This window comes from Podarcis erhardii, assembly GCF_964252035.2.
Source record: "Podarcis erhardii genome assembly, chromosome: 2".
NCBI lineage: Eukaryota > Metazoa > Chordata > Lepidosauria > Squamata > Lacertidae > Podarcis > Podarcis erhardii.
In genome coordinates, this window is record NC_138498.1 from 97,885,252 (window position 1) to 97,904,126 (window position 18,875).

At 41.6% G+C, this 18,875-nt stretch overlaps 1 protein-coding gene across 17 annotated transcripts in view; it reads left to right on the plus strand.

The window, feature by feature from the left end:
* FOXP1 (forkhead box P1) overlaps positions 1 to 18,875 on the plus strand; it is a 553,244-nt gene that overhangs the window by 325,815 nt on the left and 208,554 nt on the right. The window contains exon 2 of one of the 17 annotated variants that reach the window (XM_081852735.1): positions 8,438 to 8,516. The exons of the other annotated variants lie outside the window; for them this stretch is intronic. Within the exon in view, the coding sequence (XP_081708861.1) occupies positions 8,484 to 8,516 (33 nt within the window). The 5' untranslated portion in view covers positions 8,438 to 8,483. The remainder of the gene's footprint in view (positions 1 to 8,437; positions 8,517 to 18,875) is intronic. 17 annotated transcript variants of the gene reach the window in all.

The following is an 18,875-nucleotide window of genomic DNA, read 5'->3' on the forward strand; positions in this document are numbered from 1 at the left end:
TAAACCAAATATTTCTTGTCAATTAAAACGTACAAAAATAGAATTTTTTTTTTCAGGCTTCACGTTGTAAATGTAATTTGAGCATTACCATCTGTGGCACTACTTTGTGCATTTTGAAGCCATTATGATTCTCTGTTTTAAGAAATACTAAAAATATTCATAACCTGCTTGAATAGCGAAATATATATATATTTATGTATTATGGGTGTCTTCAGGTGATTTTTCTTTTCTTTTTTCTTTTCTTTCCAAGTCACATCTTTTTCAGTCATGAGGGCTTGCTCACATACATGCTTGTTCATCACTCGGTGGCTGCAGTATCAGCTGACGTATTTATGTGTAAAACAGAAGATCAGGTAACACAGGCAAAGCTTTCACATAACCTTCACCTACAGTGCTTCTCATTGGAGGCAATTCAGCTGTTCAGCTAGGAGTCTTTGAATAATATGTAAATCACTGTAAGGGTTTGAAATACAGGGGCACATGGTTAGATCCAGTTCTGTCCCTCTCTTAGATCAAGTAGATGCTCCCTTCAGCGGACCAGGGAAGAAAGGCAGTGTTCATATAGTCTCACAAACCCCTGAATACCCAACACCACCTCCCCAGCTGTTACAAATCGTCCCCTAACCCTTTACAGGCAATGTGGGGTTTTTTCGGGCAGGGGGTGCAGTTGGATAAAGCCCTTCGACCACAGTTCTATACGTACTTACTCAGAGGTGACTTCCACTGCTGTCGATGGGGCTAACTCCCTAGTAAGTATGTACAAGGCTGCACTCTAGGTCTGTCTGAAGGAGCCCGTAGTGTGTTGTACTTTGCTACCAACACAACTTTCAACAAGCTGGGTTTCCTAATTTGCCCAAAATTTGGTGGCTATGGAGTTGTTTGTTTATTTTGAGTATTTTTTAAAACCTTTGCCTAAGAATCATTGACTTACTGGATGGGATTGGTTGGTTCTCATACACTTTTATGATGGTGGAGCGCAATGCTGTTCCAACAGGGGGGAATATGTAGCGTTGTAGTAATGTCTGTGTAGTGATGGGTTTCCACCAGCAGCCTTTTTTCAGTTACTCACACATTGGGACCCTTCAGTAACTGCCCATATGGCTGTACTCCCTGGATGCCCTGCATGAAGGCAGGGGAGGTGGTTTGCCATTGACTAGACCCCCGGGAGATTTCAAAGGCCCCATCATGTATCTTCTTCCTGTTCTGATTGGAATGGCATTTCTTGATTCTCTTTCTGGGGCAGGTTGTCTGCTTGCCCAATTGGTGGTTGTTTGCAGGATACGTGTTTTTGTTGTTGCTGTGGTTTTCAAACCAATGCGTGGAGAAATTATGAATGTTTTTTGCTATATACGTCCACACTAAGAAAGGATCTGTGGTCCTTTCTAGATGGTCTGTTGTCATTTTTGTGGGATGGCCATGCATGTACTGGGTGAATGAGCTCATAGAATGTATGGGCATTATTACTGTTTTTCTTGCATGGCCAGTGTGGAAGCATCATCAACAAGCGACTTGTGGTTCGTGGGTTGCAGTGGTTTACAAAGGAGTCTGTCGCTACAAGAACCTGTTGGTGCTGCTACTGTTGTTTCTGTAGCCGCTGTTGTGCTCTAGACTTTACTGCTTGTAAAGCGTTGGATGACAGCTATGATATGCCAGTGTTGTAGAGGCTGCCAGCATTGCAGAACCATAGGATTGTCCTGCCTATGTGCATAAAAAGGTAAAGGGACCCCTGACCATTAGGTCCAGTCACGGACGACTCTAGGGTTATGGTGCTCATCTCACTATGTAGGCTGAAGGAGCTGGCATACAGCTTCCGGGTCATGTGGCCAGCATGACTAAGCCGCTTCTGGCGAACCAAAGCAGCGCACGGAAATGCCGTTTACTTTCCCGCCAGAGTGGTACCTATTTATCTACTTGCACTTTGATGTGCTTTCAAACTGCTAGGTTGGCAGGAGCAGGGACTGAGCAACAGGAGCTCACCCCGTCGCAGGGATTCAAACCTCCAGCCTTCTGATCGGCAAGCCCTAGGCTCTGTGGTTTAACCCAGAGCGCCACCCGTGTCCGCAATATGTGCATAGAGAGGTACATATATAAAGGTTAAGGGGGTTCCAGTATCCCTTTGGTTCACTCTAGTTGAACTCCTGTATTTCAGAATGTTATTAGAAGAGATTCTGCACATGCACCATTCTCAGTTTTCTGAAGCTATTTGTCTATATCAGTGGTGGCCAAACTTGGCCCTCCGCTGTTTTTGGACTACAACTCCCATCATCTCTAGCTAACAGGACCAGTGGTCAGGGATGATGGGAATTGTAGTCCCAAAACAGCTGGAGGGCCCAGTTTGACCACCACTGGTCTATATAAATGCAAATCATTGATCCTGAATCTCAGTGACATACAGGGCTAGGATAAGATTTAATCCAGCACTAACTAGGCACTGAGTGGGAGGCAGACAACCCATCACCCTTACCTGATGGCTACTGTTGCTGATGGGTGGCTAGCAGTGGGGTAGGAGGCTGCTTTCATTTCCATACAGTGCTCTGTTACCACTACTAGCCTGCACAGTGATGTACAGGCTGTCCCACATCGTCACTCTGCTAATGAGTTAAGAAAAAAAACAGAAGTTTAACAAAAAAAAAAAAATTGTTCTGCAGTAAAACACCCTTTCACAAAAATGAAAATAAAAACACTATCTAGGTTTTGGAAAATTGTGAACTTATTAAATTTTGTATTTGTCTTATTTATAATAAGTAATTTAAAATGTAGTTTAAAATGTAACTTAACATTCTGGAAATATGCTGCTGTGTTCTGATCTGGAAATTATTGTATCAGGGAATGTAGACCCACAAAATCACTCTCAATCCAGCAGAGGCAGCATCCATACGTACCCTGAATTATAGTAAAATGCATCCTTCCTTTGTAGCTGATTGTGTGCAAATCAAACACTGATGGCATGGGGGGTGGGAAATAACCCTGCAAGCTAAAACTCAGATGAAGGAGTACTGCAAAAGCAGATGCCACTGATACTTGCATTATATACTGGCAAGTTTTCCTAATAAGGTCAGTAACAATCAAATCCTTCCACTGGGACTTCCAAACATCACTTTCCCAAGGCTGCAATCCTGCACACTTACCTTAGCGTAAGTCCCACTGAAGTCATCCAGAATAGCTGTCATTGATTGACAGGCATGAGGATTGACACACGTATTCACTATTGCATGGTACGTTTGAACTCCTTTCATAATAGGTGTCAGGGCTGCCTCTAGGTCCCAGCTCACAGAGGACCAACGCCCAGTGGATGTTATATACAAAAGTCTTTATTGAAGTTTAGTTTCCATTTCTAAGCTCTGGGCGCGCAGACCCACGTCTTGACGCTAGACCGGCTAAGTTCCCTCTGACTCGCTGCTGAACCCACACCAGTTTAAGATTCTAGCCTTGCTCCACCTCCTACGCTGTTCTTTCCTCCTCTGGGTCCTTCTGCCCTCTGAGCTTACCTCCTTCCTGGATTCCTCTGACGCTGACCCCCCTGAGTCTCGCCCTTCCTTTCGGCGGGCTTTAGGACCTGGCTCCCTGTCAGGACTCCCTGCTGTGCCGCTCTCCTGTACATTTGAACTTGGCGCGCGCGCCCAGCCGGTAACTTTCCTTCTGACCGTTTCCCCGCTCCCTGATGTGGGCGTTGCCAAGCCTGACTCCTCTCCTCCCGCTGGAGATGAGAACACTGGTCCCGACTCCTGGGACTCCCCCTCCCCACTGCGCTCTGGTGGAGAAGCTGGTCCTGATTTCCAACTGCTGCTCAGGGACTCCCCGCTGGCCCCTCCCTCCTGGGGCTTCCCCCCTGGAACCCCCCTTGCTCTGGCCATCGGTGCTCCCTTCTGTGAGTCCTCCGATTCGCTAGAGAGGCTTGTGGATTGACTCTGCCCACTGTCACTGCCTGCTCCCCCTTCGTACTCCTTCTCCTCACTGTCCATTTGCTCACTCTGCTTTGCCTCTGCTCCTGAACCTCTGACAATAGGAAAGAAAAATACAGAATGAAATACACACACACCCATTTTTATCACAGAATTATTCACCAAGTTCTGCTGATTAGCAGAGACCTTTTGAAGCTACTTTACAGAGAGTTCTTTACTTTTAACTTGTGTGAAGACTGGATTATGAAGGCTTAGCAGTGATTAGCAATGTTTCTTTGCTCACAGAGGAGGATGCTTTTAATTCTTTCAAATGTTTTGTTAACTAGCTGTTATTCTTCTACCCAGAATGCTAGTCCACAAATGAAAAGACAGTTGTTTGGCATAAACTATTAGAGATTTGTCTGAGTACTCTTGCAGGTATGCTAAAGGATTCATAAAGTACAAGCGAAAATATAAAGTTTTCTCCATAGGCAGGAAAATCTAGTTTCCGTTCTTTAATTTGCAAATTGTTGTCAGCTATGACATTTAGTGGTCGGCTGTTTATGTGGACATCTGATTTTGTTCATGCCTGTGGAAACCTCCCCAATATCATAGACAAGGCAATGTAGATCAGCATGGAAGCCTTACATGGAATGAAAACAAAAATTACACATATCAGTTGTCATTAAAATTCACCATTTTGTCATTTTCTAAGGCTGCAGTCCTTCATCCACTTACCTGGGGTTAAGCCCCATTGAACACAGTGGGTCATACCTCTGAATAGACACATAGAGGATTGTGCTGTAAGTAGATTGGGCTCAGCTGTCCTGTTTTCTACTGTGTATCTATCAACAAATGTTAGCTGAAGATTGAAAAAAGATATGTGTGCCACATAATCATGAGTCATTCACAATTTTTCAAAGCTCATCACATGGTTGAAAAATATAATCACATGTGATGTTTTACAGCAGTGGTGTCTCTTGATACTTCTACACAGACAACCAGTCCTGTCTCAGCCTCAAAAGGGAAGGAGACTGGGAAGGAGAGGGTCCACTCCCCAAGACTTAGTCTTGCAGCTTTTTAATGATGCTACCTCAATGCAAGCAAGAATATGGCAGACTCTGCCTGCCCTTTACTTAGACAGGGGTGAAAGCAGTAGCAAGTCGATGGGCAAGTGTGCTTTTGTCTGTGAGGAGCAGATTTCACCCACCGCCTTGCCCTGCAAACATCTCAGATACTTCAGTGACAACTAGATTACCTGGATCCTGCCCACTGAAACCCATCATTCTTGGGTGTACAAAACAATAAATATAGCATTATCTATAAGGAAAGTGGGATGGAAATATTAAGTGAAGAAAAATGGCAGGTGGATGTTATAAAGAATAAATAAACTAAACAATTTTTTTATTTGTACCCTGGCCGGAGCCGGGCTCAGAGTGGCTAACATCATATAAGTGATATGATATGCATAAAAACAAGCAATCAATTGATTAAAATGCATTCCAAAATTAATTCAAATAAATTAAAATTAAAATTAAAACTGAACAAATGACAATCCTCAGATTAAAATTGAAAGCGGTTGATACTCGCCAGGACCAACTGTTTCCACTGATATTATAAGGACCTGTGAGCGGGCTGGGAAACCTCCTTTGTGCTTGTTCTTATAGAAAGAAAGAGAAAATGAGTCAGACTGAACCCTGACCAAAGGCCTGGCGGAACAGCTCCATCTTGCAGGCCCTGCGGAAGGATGTCAAATCTCGCAGGACCCTGGTGTCTTGTGAGAGAGTGTTCCACCAGGCTGGGGATATGGCCGAAAAGGCCCTGGCTCTGGTCGAGGCCAGTCTAATCTCCCTGGGGCCTGGGATCTTCAGGTGCTGTTACTTGTAGACCATAAGGTCCTCCGTGGGGCACACCAGGAGAGGCGGCCATGTAGAAGGAACATTCAACAAGAAAATCCAGTCGCATGAGAGCTATTTTGGTGAGATGTTTTGAGTGTCAGAGATGGACTGAAGAAACTACGTTCAAACTACGTGTATCTGAAGAAGTGTGCATGCACACGAAAGCTCATACCAAGAACTGACTTAGTTGGTCTTTAAGGTGCTACTGGAAGGAATTTGTTTTGTTTTGACTACGTTCAAAATGTTACTTAGCCATGATGTTCACAGGGTGACCTTCAGCAGGTCATTATCCCTAACCCCAACCTGTATCACAGGGCTGTTGTGAAAGTAAATTGGAATAAACCCCATGTCCTCCCTTTTTGTCCTTGGAAGACAGGTGTGTAAATCTTGGGACAGCATAGCTGGTTTGAAATTTTGCGAGTCAGGGCAAAGTGTAACAAAGAAATAGAATAAATCTTGTTTTCTGGGATTATTATTATTATTTAGTGTAGTAAAAGAATAGGAATTCCAAACTCCGACTCAGTGTTACTGCAGTGAAGTTGAATGTCAGACATTAGTGAGTGGCAAGAACAAGTCCAAACAGATGTCAGTTTAACTCTCACATGTGCCATTTAGCTTTCATTTGTGCTGATGTACTTAATTCAACCTTTACACCCTGATCCTATGTTCATTAAATAAGGGCGAGTCAAAATATTTAAGCTGAATGCTTCCATCACCCCATAATGAGTAATCAGAGGTCGCTGTCTCTTGCCACCTCCCTGTGGTGCATGAGACAATAAGGGGGAGTAATCTGTGGTAGCATAGCAGGGCATTACTGATGTTAGCAGTTTCACACATTCAGACTATTAGCTACAGTTTCCACATGACTAATACCGTGTTTAAATTCACTTGTAAGTCCTACTGATAGAATTGTAGAGTTGAAAGGGACACTGAGGGTCATCTATTCCAATCCCCTGTGATGCAGGAATCTCAACTAGATCATATATGACAGATGACCATCCAACCTCTGCTTAAAAACCCCCAAGGAAGGAGAGTCCACAACCCTCTGAGGGAGACCATTCCATTGTTGAACAGCTCTTTCCATCAGAAAGTTCTTCCTCATGTTTAGGTGGAATTTTCTTTCTTGCAACTTGATTGCAGAGGAGAACTTTTTTAGTGGACTGAAAAAAACATATGAGAATAGTAGAGCTGGCGCCACAATTTGGTTCCATATGGTACATTTTGTTATTAGTAACTAGCTGATGGCTTGTTAACTTTGAAAGGTGTAAAAAGAAAGGGCTGGAAAATGGTGCCTGGTGACTTCAGTCATTATAGATCAAGCCAACCCCTCTCCTCTTGTGGATTACGTTCCTTCACATGCTAACGTGTGACAAAACGTTGAGGAGCTGGCCTGAATATATAGAGAAGAGCATTGATCTGGCTAGTTTCAGTAATCTGAAACAGTGCCGTGCATTAAATTTGCCATGCATAATTCCATATGCCTCGATATAAATAAGATATAGTGGTGCCTCGCAAGACGAAATTAATTCGTTCTGCGAGTTGCTTCGTCTTGCAATTTTTTCGTCTTGCGGAGCGCGGATTCTCCGAGTATTAACGGTTTTAAGAAAAAGGAAGCAAACCCGCAAGACGTTTTCGTCTTGCGAAGCAAGCCCATAGGGAAATTCGTCTTGCGAAGCACCTCGAAAAACGGAAAACCCTTTCATCTAGCGAGTTTTTCATCTTGCGAGGCATTCGTCTTGTGGGGCACCACTGTAAACAAGATTTTAAACATAAATAGTTGATCAATCATATATATATATACAGTGGTACCTCGGGTTAAGTACTTAATTCGTTCTGGAGGTCCGTATTTAACCTGAAACTGTTCTTAACCTGAAACACCACTTTAGCTAATGGGGCCATCTGCTGCTGCCGCACCGCCGAAGCACAATTTCTGTTCTCATCCTGAAGCAAAGTTCTTAACCTGAAGCACTATTTCTGGGTTAGCGGAGTCTGTAACCTGAAGCGTATGTAACCCGAAGCGTATATAACCCGAGGTACCACTGTATATACACACACATATAATGATTTATCCCCAACAAATAAACTTCGGTGCGACTAATAGAGTTCTGTTGTTTAAAGTCCGAGAATGCAAATTGAAGAGTCCTTTAATTAACTTGAAAGTGGTAGTTTGGGCTCTGATACTTGTGAGCAGTGGTGCTGCAAGCCCTGGAATCCATCAACCTATTCCTCGTTTTCTTGTCTGCTGTCTCTCATGCACCATATTTTTAGTCCCAGTTAATTGTTACATTTCCCAAGCTCAACTCTCCCTTGGCCCATCTTACGCCTCTCAGCCAGCCCTACCCACTTCAGTTTCAGATGGGCCCAAGGGACCTTTGCAAACAAGGCCTAAATATTTATATTTAAAGCTAAATTGAAGGCCTGTTTAAAAGGCAGGATTTGTTTGTTGCAATAAAACTTGTGTGTCTGCTGTGCACATATTTTTCCTAGGGTGTTCCTTTCAGTCTGCAGGAGATGAAGTTGGATTCTAATATAATGTTGGTAGTGCAGTATGAAGGACAGAGGAGGTAACAGAGAAGGCAACTTGCTAATGCAAAAGCAGTGTACTGAAAGTCACTTTTATTTCTTATTTATAATCTACATGCACACTCTGGATAATAGATGACAACGCTCATTCAGTACTTTAACTTCAAAGCAGAGAGAAGGCATGGATGACAGAGCTGGGAGCTGGAACACAAAGGTACTAACAACAAGAGAGAAAATGCCTGTTTACTGGATTGCATTTGTTAGCACGCTGTCTTCAGATATTGTTCCCCCAGGAATAGCGAGAATATGTGCTGCAAGAACAATGATTTAACATCTGAAAATGGTACTTAAAGAGTTTTCTGTCTGGTAGTAATGTGATGAAGGCTTCTGAATGGAACCTGGGGACTTCATTTCTTCTGTTTATCTATATGTCTCTCTGGTTTTAGTCAGCGGTAATTGCATATTTAACCCCTTAAATGGATATAACCCTCTCAGCACCGACCGTTCCCTCCCCCCCCTTTTGGTATCGCATCAGCTTACGCTACGGAACAGCTGTGCTGTTTGAATTCCCTGCCAAAACAGAAAACCTTTTGAGAAGTCAAAAAAAATTTGGAAAAAGTTCTTTCCAGGTCTCTTATCTATTCATTTGGACTGGTGGGGTGGGGCACATTTGACTGTGGCCAATAGGAGTTATGAAAATTGTTTCAGTGATATTCAATATAGCTGGGGGTCTTATAGAAAGGACAGAGTTCCAATAAAGAAATAAGTTGTAAATGGGTGCTCTAAAATCAACAGTATAAATTTGCTGCTTATCTCAGCAGTACGGCTCTTTGGAGCTTTCTCAATTAGGACTTGTTCTGGGGGGCTTGCTTAATAGCTTATGTGAAACAAATATTAGCATAATTTGTTTAATTATATCAAAACCCTTAATTCCTCCACGATGAGGAGGGAAAAAATGTGTTCTTATGCAAAGAGTATATTTGCAATGAAAATTCCATTCAGTTGGAATTAAAGGTGCTCTGAGAAAGCCATGAGATGGTAGCCAAGCTACTATAACAGTTTATTCTCATGGTATTTAAATTGACACCAGTGGGTATTTTTTTAATTAGTGTCTCTTTTAAATGTGCACTTGTCTATATCAGTCATTTTGGCAAATGTGACTCATTCAAACAGTAGTAGTTGCTGTAGAAGAGGCCAGCACAGCCTGCAGGAATCAAAAGTTTCTGCAAGCTGTTGTCGACATGACCACATCTCATTAACTTAAAAAATGGAGATTATTTGCCTGAAAGCTTGATTTGACTAACAGTAATCAAATATTAGGCTCAACAGAGAAAGGGGAGGTGGGGGGATGGGGAGAAGAGAAGCGAAGAGAAGCTTCGCTGTTGTGATCTGTATCATTAAGCGTTTGTGGTTTGTTTTAAATAGCTGTATAAGATTTCTGTTTTGACAAACAGAACAGTGGAGGGGGTAGAAAAGAGTAACAAATAGACATATGGCTTTGAAAATAATCTCAGGTTGGTTTTATTTTACATTCTGACATGTTAACTATGAAGTTTGCCAGAAAGGAATATGATTTCGCTGTGGTTTCTTTCATTAAGTAGACAGAATTAATTAGCCTACGTAGTTTCCCTATGAATGATTAAAGTTTAAGTGCTGGAAATCAGTTGTCTTACACTTATCTTTCTCCTTTTTTCATCTGCTAAATAGGCATGAACCTCAAATTTATACCCTAGGTTCATTTTATTGTTTTAACTAAATATGATGAAGTAGGTTGTAAAATTGTGCATAAAATCAGCCAAAATAGAAAGCTGCCTTTCTTATCTCACACATTTGTTAAATAGCTTGTTAGTTCAATTAAGTATCTAGGAGCTAAATCTCTTTTGGGCAATAATTAAGGTATTTCAACTGCATTTAATTCCATAAGACTAGTATATTACGGCTTTGGGGATTTCACATTAAACAGGAAGCGATGGTATATCTTAGTGTAAACTGTGGTGTGCATCATTTAAGGGGGGCAGTTAAACAAAAGAAGATAAAGTCTTGTGTGTGTGTGTGTGTGTTTTGTGTTTTATGTCTCTGAACTGAGAACATGTGCTGCATTTTAGTAAAGGAACATGAGCCTTGAATGTAAGTAACTGGTTTTTGCATTAGGTACTCCCTGGAGGTAGCAGAAAAATATCATGTCCCTGCATGAAATGCGAATGTGAAATCTACCAGAAAGAAATATTTATGACCATTTTATGCTTGATTAGACTTGGATGACATCTGTTAGAAGACAGGGACTGGACAAAGAGAGAGACGCTTGAGGGCAAATGTTAACAGAGTTGTTTAGATGATGCTGGGGCAGAAGCGTCCATTTACTGCCAGGCAAAACATAGGAATTGTGTTAGCAAAGAGCGCAGCTGACAAGAATTCACTCTGATGGAGATACTCTATGCTGCTCAGCTAAAATAGCAAAATGCAGCTGTTGATACTCGCCATGCTGCCACAATTTATTGCCAGGTATCTCAGCTAAGCACAGATACCATAACTTTACAGAGGCAGATATGTTAACGGAGTTACACCAACGGCAGCCTGTCATATTATTACTATTTTTATTTATTTTTTAAAAAGATAACACAGACCCATTTTCTCAAGTGGCAGCTTTTAACCGGGCACACTACAGATGGCCAAAGGAGCAATTTGAAGTGTTTCTCCTTTTTTGAAATTCTATTTGAAACACACAACACTGAAATTTTCAATCTAATTGTTCCCATTCCATTACTTTTTGCAAAAAATGAAACAAAAACCAACTCACACTTTTGCTCCCTAACCTGCGACCTTACTGTTTTTTTGTGAATGGGACCAGTCCCTTGGGCTGGATTTCACTTTTCGTTTGAAATCGAGGGGCCAGGTTCTGACCTCATGTATACTGATTTAAAACCTGGGTTTTGTCACCAAAGCGGCTACTGGCATTATGCCAGAGAAAGCAGATTGAAACTGGACCCAGTTGTTGAATCTTTTTAACTGGTCTGGGTGCAGGATGCTGAAATTACTGAATACATATGCAGCTGTTAACTGTTGTGTGTTTAAGAACAAAACGTGTAAACCCTGCTTGCTTAAAAGTTCTGCCTTGTGGAGGAGAGGTATGGTCTCTCTCTCTCATTCTGGTTTCCTTCCCAGCTTCTTTTCCTGTAAAAAAACAACTGCTCTGTCTGGAATGCTTATGGGAAATGTGATTTTGTTTTTGTTTGCAGCAGCTCCGTTGTTTTGATTTTGTCTGTGCTGTATGGAAAACAGTACGTCACTTGGAGTGGGTGTTTTGTCTATTGGCCATTTGGCTATTGCACATACATTTCTCATACTTATCACATGATGACAAGGGAACTCAAATGGCATCGTTTTTCCAGTTGGATTTGGCTTTTGAGTTTAATAATAGTGAAAGGAAAACAAACATTAATAGATGTAGCTGTTTTTATACGGCTCCCTTGCTGATAGACTACTCTGGAGCTTCCCCCTCCCCAGCCACAGCTAAGGGGCTATTTAGACAAAGGTCAGATGAAAACATATATCACTCTCCCTAATAAACTGATATGGATGATGTCACACGTTTTGCATATAGTAGTGAAAAATGGTAACTTAAGTAGGAAAACCCATAAAAAGGCAATAAACAATTTTAATATCATTAGTATGATTAGTTTATGGGACTTTTACCTGGGCTTTTAGGCTGTAGGTAGCATAAGCTGCCTTAATAAATGTCCTTTAATTAAAAATGATTTAAAATAAATTTCTGAGTTGAAAACATAATACAGTATCCCCCAAGCTTTACTTAAAACTGATGACTGCAAAGATTTAAATGTAGGCTGTATTAATTCAGGCTAAGGTTTTTATCTTATTTTTAAAACCATGGTGGGGGTGTGTGTGCCTGTTTGAATCTATAGAATTCCACTAAGACTAGATAATTTTATATGTAGTACAGAACAGGAAAGTATTATTAATTTTTCAATTTCTTTCTGTAGATATCTAATAATTGTACCCCTGGACTGCCAACGGCTCCCATTAAAGATTTAAAAAGCAAAAGAAAGGTGGATTCAAAAAGATGGTATTTTGGATTAAATAATGTAAAATAACTGCAGGGCAGTAGAAAGCTATTGGCAAAATAAAATCCTGGTGTACATTTTTTGCTTGAAATGCACTTAAATACTGACACAGTTGCATGCATCATGTCGCAACCAGGTGAAAGCTTGTTGTGGGGGCGGGGAGTGGGTCCTGTGTGACTGTCTGCTCAGAGTTAGAAGGTAAAATGTATTTTTGCCCTCCAGACAATTTTTATAATAAGGGTGTGGCATGCCATAAATGTGCAACAGTTTGCAAATGTGGTACATGCACTCATCACAGGGCATATTATTAATTGGTGAAAGATAAATGCCAGGATTTCCCTTTTTAATATATGCTATTTCCTGAGAGGTCTTATGTTTTAGGTTTGTGAAAAAGAAGACACATACAGATACAGCAGACGTTAATTTTTTTTAAATAAACCTTTAAAAAAAATAATGAAGAAAAAGGATGTTTTCAGCACGCTCACACAACAAATGCATCCAAGGCAGTTAGAACGGCCCAGCTGCACCCCTCCTTTCTTTCTCTGCACTGTCTTTATCACTTTGCTCAGTTCCACATAATAACATCTTCATCTGAGATTGCTGTGGCACAGGGGAACTGCATTTGTTGATCAAATTTGGCTGGATAACACTGTGATCTCGTATCCTGAAGTGCAGAGATGTGCCTGGAATATGCAAGCACAAAGCTGGCCTCTTGATTGATTGATTCTGCCTGTCACAGAACAAGATAACTGGATCAGTAAATACCCTGTGCACTTCAACTTCATCTACACAATCAAAAGTGAGGGCAACGTGGGGCTGAAAAACACACTAAAGCATGATGGGGAAATATATGCATTTGTCAATGATAGCCAGAAACTTACCACTGATGGAGGGAACAGAAATTCATTGCGTGTGTTCATACATGAGCAACAGTGGACATTATACTAATTCCTGAATAGCTGCCAGAGGTCTGATCAGTTCCTTCTTTCCTCCCTCCTCCTTCCCAACCCCCAGCCGCTACTAGTGTTACTCTGTTGGGATCAAGGTTTCAGCTGAATGGATTTCTCTCAGTGTAAAACTGGAATTAGTGCCACAGTGATGAAATAGGCTCTGGGGTTATTTTGTGCCTTCTGTAGCTTAAGTTCATGCTTTTGATCAGCAAAAGTTACAGTGCTGGAGACTCTTTGATATGTGGGATGTTTTGGATGACTAGCAATATTAAAATTGTGTTTTTAACCTTTTATGGATGTGATACTTAAGGTTGCGTTTCCCGCCCCATGTGTCCATAAAACATTTTCACAAAACCTACCTGCTGTGCAGTCTGCCACACAAATGCTTTGTTCTGTCCTAGATGAATTGGGCCTGGGGTTGGGGTGGGTAGGATGAGTGGTGCTTAGGTCTTCAGTGGTTCATTGGAATGAAGGAATTATAGCTCCATATCTAGAAAGCCTAGTGCAGTATCCGAGGAAGGTCAAGTTTTACTAAAAGACAAAACCTAAAAGACATGACTTCCAGAGACCTGCTCCCAGAAGGCTCAAACTAGGGTATCAATGCCCCTCTTTGTGATACAGAGCACAGAGTGCTTAGGACCTGATCCCTGCTGCTCTGCAGAGGTGTTCTGGAAGTTGTTCTGCAACTTGCCAACCCAACTGGATCAGATAATAAGGAACCTTGCTGAATTTGGATCATTCCAGCCTCAGGCTTAGTTCCTCACTCTAAGCAGCTTGCCAGCCAGAATAGTTGCTCTACAGACTCATTATGCTTTGTCCCACCCCATTATCACTTCCCAATTTCCCCCATAGTTGTAATTTTCATAGAATTGAAAGGGATCCCAAGGGTAATCCAGTCCAACCTCCTGCAATGCAGGAATCTCAGCTAAAGCATCAATGACAAATGGCTAACCAACCTCTGCTCCAATGAAGAAGAGTCCACAACTTCCCGAGGGAGACCGTTGTGCTGCCGAACAGCTCTTACTGTCAAAAAGTTCTTCTTGATGTTTAGTTGGGATCTCCTTTCTTGCAATTTGAAGCCATTCGTTCGAGTCCTATCCTCCAGAGCAGGAGAAAACAAGCTTGCTCCATCTTACATGTGACAGACCTTAAGATATTTGTAGATGGCTATCATATCTCCTCTGTCTCATTTTCCAGGCTAAACATACCTAGTTCCTTTAACCGTTCCTCATAATGTTTGGTTTCCAGACCCTTGATGATCTATCTGGGTTGCCCTACTCTGCACGCATTCCAGCTTGTCAATATTCCTCTTAAATTGTGGCACCAAGAACTGGACACAGTCTTCCAAGCCAGAATAGAGTAGGACTATTGCTTCCCTTGATCTGGACACTATACTTCCATTGATGCAGGCTAGAATAGTATTAGCTTTTTTTGTTGCTGCATCACATTGTTGGCTCATGTTAAGCTTGTGGTCTACTAAGACCCCTAGACCCTTTTCACCTGTAGTACTGGCAAGCCTGGTAACCCTCATCTTGTATTTGTGTAGCTGCATGTGTAGAACCTGACATTTTGACCCTATTGAAATTCATTTTGTTAGTTTGGACCCAGTTCTCCAATCTGTTGCGGTCACCTTGAATCCCAATTCTGCCTTCTGCAGCATTAGCTACACCTTCCAGTTTGTTGTCATCTAGGCATTTAATGAGCATCCCCTTAATTCCTTTGTCCAAGTCGTTTATAAAGACATTGAACATCAGTGGGCTCTGGACAGAACCCTGCAGCACCCTACTTGTCACTTTTTTCCAGGATGATGAGGAACTATTAATAAGATCTCTTTGTGTTTGGTCAGCCAACCAGCTACAAATCCACCTAACACTTACCTCATCCAGCCCACAGGTTACCAACATCTCTGCAAGAATATCTTGGGTGAGTTTGTCAAAAGCCTTGCTGAAATCAAGATATACTACATTCACAGCATTTTTTAAGGGAACCAGTTTCCTTTCTATTCTGAACTGTCTCTCTGATTTTTGACAGGTGTCTCTGGAACTAGGCACATGCTGTCCTGGACTGGGCCACTTGCACCTTGCCCAGCTGTGAAATGAAATGAAATGAAATTAATTTATTTCGGTCATAGACCAGAAAAAAAACAAAAACAACGGTAGTTTACAAGGGGAGTAATGGTGTCAATTAAAAAATTATACATAAAAGCAATACACATATGCGCGCACACACACACACACACACACACACGCGCTACAATATATGTATAGACTTAAAAAAAGAGTGGGCTTGTCCAGGGGTCAAGTCTTTTACTTTTTTACAGCTAATGCCCTCCACTTGATCGCAGCCGCAGAAAATTTGGCCACTTTCAGTGTTACTTCTGGGTTTTTATCTCCTAGTAGGATTTTCAGCCGCTGAGATTCAGATCGACCTGGAAATTTCTGAACGATAGGGGAAATAAACAGTGACCTGATATCCCCATAGAGGTCGCAGTGTAGCAACACGTGTGAAGCCGTTTCCACCTCTTTCAGACCACATGGGCAGACTCGTTCAGCATAGGGTTTGCCCACGTATCTGCCCTTTAGTAAGGCAGATGGCAGTACATCAAATCTGGTAAGGGTAAACGCCCGCCTGTATTTTGCGATTTGTAAATCCAGCAAATATGGTGTTAGATTGAACCCTTTTCCATAATCTTGGATAGCTGGATATTTATCTATCTTGCTCATATGGTCCTGAAGCTCTACATCTCCTATTCGCTGGCTCACCATCCTTTTAGCCTTTTCAAAACCTGAGGCTATAAGTTCTTGTGGGGAAAGCCCCAGGCCCTTCAATTTTTCATAGAGCAACAATCTCCATTTAGACTGGAACGGGTCTAATAGAGTCAAAGGAGCCACTTCCACTGGGAAAAATATGAGTTTTAGCCAGAAGTGAATCTTCAGGATCCATATCCTGGCATTGATAGGGAGTTGACCTACCTCCAGCCTAATGGCTGTGTTGGAAACACAGGTAGGTAACCCTAGTAGGGAGCGGTAAAATTTAGTTTGTACAGATTCCAGGGACTTGAGTTTTTGACAATTAAATATCTGGGTGCCATACATCAGTTGTGGAAGTATTTTTGCGACAAAGACCTGGGAGGCAGCAGGAACATATTGACCTCCTTTTCTATAAAAGAAACTTATGATAGCTCTGGAAGATCTTTGCGCATTTGCAATGGAATTCTTAATCTGATGGCACCAGGATCCCTTCTCATCAAAGATTATTCCAAGATATCTAAAGGATGTTACTTGCTCAATAGGTTGGTTATTAATTTTCCATTTATGTCGGAGTTTTCTCTTGGAGAACACCATAATTTTTGATTTAGTGTAATTTATTATTAGGTGTTCAGCTTCGCAATATTCTGTAAGAGCTCGTAAAAGTTTTCTTAGTCCCACACAAGAGAAGGAAATAAGTGCCGCATCATCTGCGTACAAAAGGACTGGGATTGGTATATTATTTAGGTTTGGGGGATGAGTACTTGCATCCTCCATCTTTCTAACTAAGGAGTTTATGTAGAAATTAAATAGAATAGGGGCAAGAACACAGCCTTGCTTGACACCATGGAAACTTTGGATTTCCTTTGATAGGTTCCCATAACGGTCACATCTAACACGGATCCGAGTATTTTCATGTAGTCTACGGATGAGAAGCAAAAGACGTCTATCGATGTTTGTGGCACTTAATTTTTCCCAAAGTCTGTGCCGGGGTATCAAATCGAAAGCTGATTTGAAATCTATAAAGGCTACATAGAGGGAGCCTCCTTTCTTTGAGGTGTATTTCTCCACTAGATGTTGCAATACCAGTCCTTGGTCTAAAGTTGATCTATGTGCCCTGAAACCAGCCTGGGCTTCCTTAAGGATGTGCTCCCATTCCAGCCAGTCCGCAAACTTTTCACGTAAGTGAGTTGCGTAAAGTTTGCTAATAATGCTTAAGAGACTGATTGGTCTGTAATTGGCTGGATCAAGTTTACAGCCTTTCTTGAAAATGGGAACGATGATTGCCAATCCCCAGTCCTCTGGTATTATTGCTGTTTGATCTGTGCTGGTGAATAGGGTGGCAAGGACTGGGGTGCCCAGCTGTGCCTTAGACCAGTGATGGTGAACCTGTGGCCCTCGCGATGTTGTGGCACTACACCTCTCATCAGTCCTTGGACTGACAGAAGTTGTAATGCAGCAACAACTTGAGGGCCACAGGTTCTGTACCTGTCTCTTAAATGAACAATCAGTACACCTTTTGGACCTACATAAAGCAAACAGCTCGTTCTCATTCCCTATCTGCCCATATTGCAGACATTATTAATTGCATGTTCAACCTGGGTTAGGTATTTCATTTTTAGCTTGTTCCTGGGGTGAAGGTGCCCCAGGAAAACCAAGGTGACTTTCCCAGCATATTGTCCACAATAAAGTATTTGTGAGGGCTCAAGGCCTCATCTGGGCCCAGTCAGGGTGCCAACTTGTAACTGGCACAGAGATCAGGCCTGAATGTCCTACCACCTCACATTCTGTTGTGGCTGCCATGAGTGACTGTCCTACAGAATTGCCCAACAAAGGCCCACCAATTTGGGGAGGCGATTTCCCTTAGACTCTGTTAGGTACTTGGAGGTATCAGATTACATGGATCTGAGACAAATGGCTGATCCCAGGTTTTGAAAGCACAAAACTTGGCTGTTTTTAGGTCTGTTTCATGCCTGAAGGGAAACATTGGTTCCTAGTTAGGCAGAAAGCAGAAATAAAAAGAAAATTGGTGGTGTTTTGAGTAGCAAAATTGGATATTAATTTTGGAGAATACATTTAGAAATGCACAGTTTTAGTATATGCTGATGTAGTGATGACTTACTTTACAGAGCATTACTAATAATTAGTTTATAATCTTTTAGAAGTTTAAACTGTTATAGAATAGTGACAAAAAGTTTTAAGTATTATAAGGTGATAGGGCCTGTTGTAATGTATGCCCAGTATAAAAGATGGCTATATTAGAAGTGTCTGTTCACCACTGCTTGACTTTATGTACCCTGGTGTAAGCTATTATTGAGTTTGGAGGGGATATGGTATATTGGAAAATCAACATTAAATATTGCTTCTAAAGAACTGAAATTATTGCTCTATTTCTTTTAATAGCCTATTTCAGTATAATTAGAATAACCTTAGTTTGAAAGTTGGTGTCATGCCTAGAAGCATCCAGTGAGCTTCATGACCAAGTTATGAATTAAAATGGAGTCTTCTATGCCAAGCACAACATACTGTCTATTGTACCATATACTCCTTCTCGTCCTTGGTCAGAACTGTGATGGAAATGAGGTTTATACAGGTTTGGGACCTGCCACTGGAAATTTTACCAGCCTGAGTAGGACCTAACCATTAATTTATGTACTTTCTTGCCTGCTTACACACTGTCTTTGGCAGAGTTGTTTTATTCCTGGGGAAAGCAGTCCAGAAGTTAAGAGAGACACTGAGAGACTTTGTTTGTTTAGTTTTATTTGTGTTAACATAATTGGCTTTTGGCAGTGCAAAG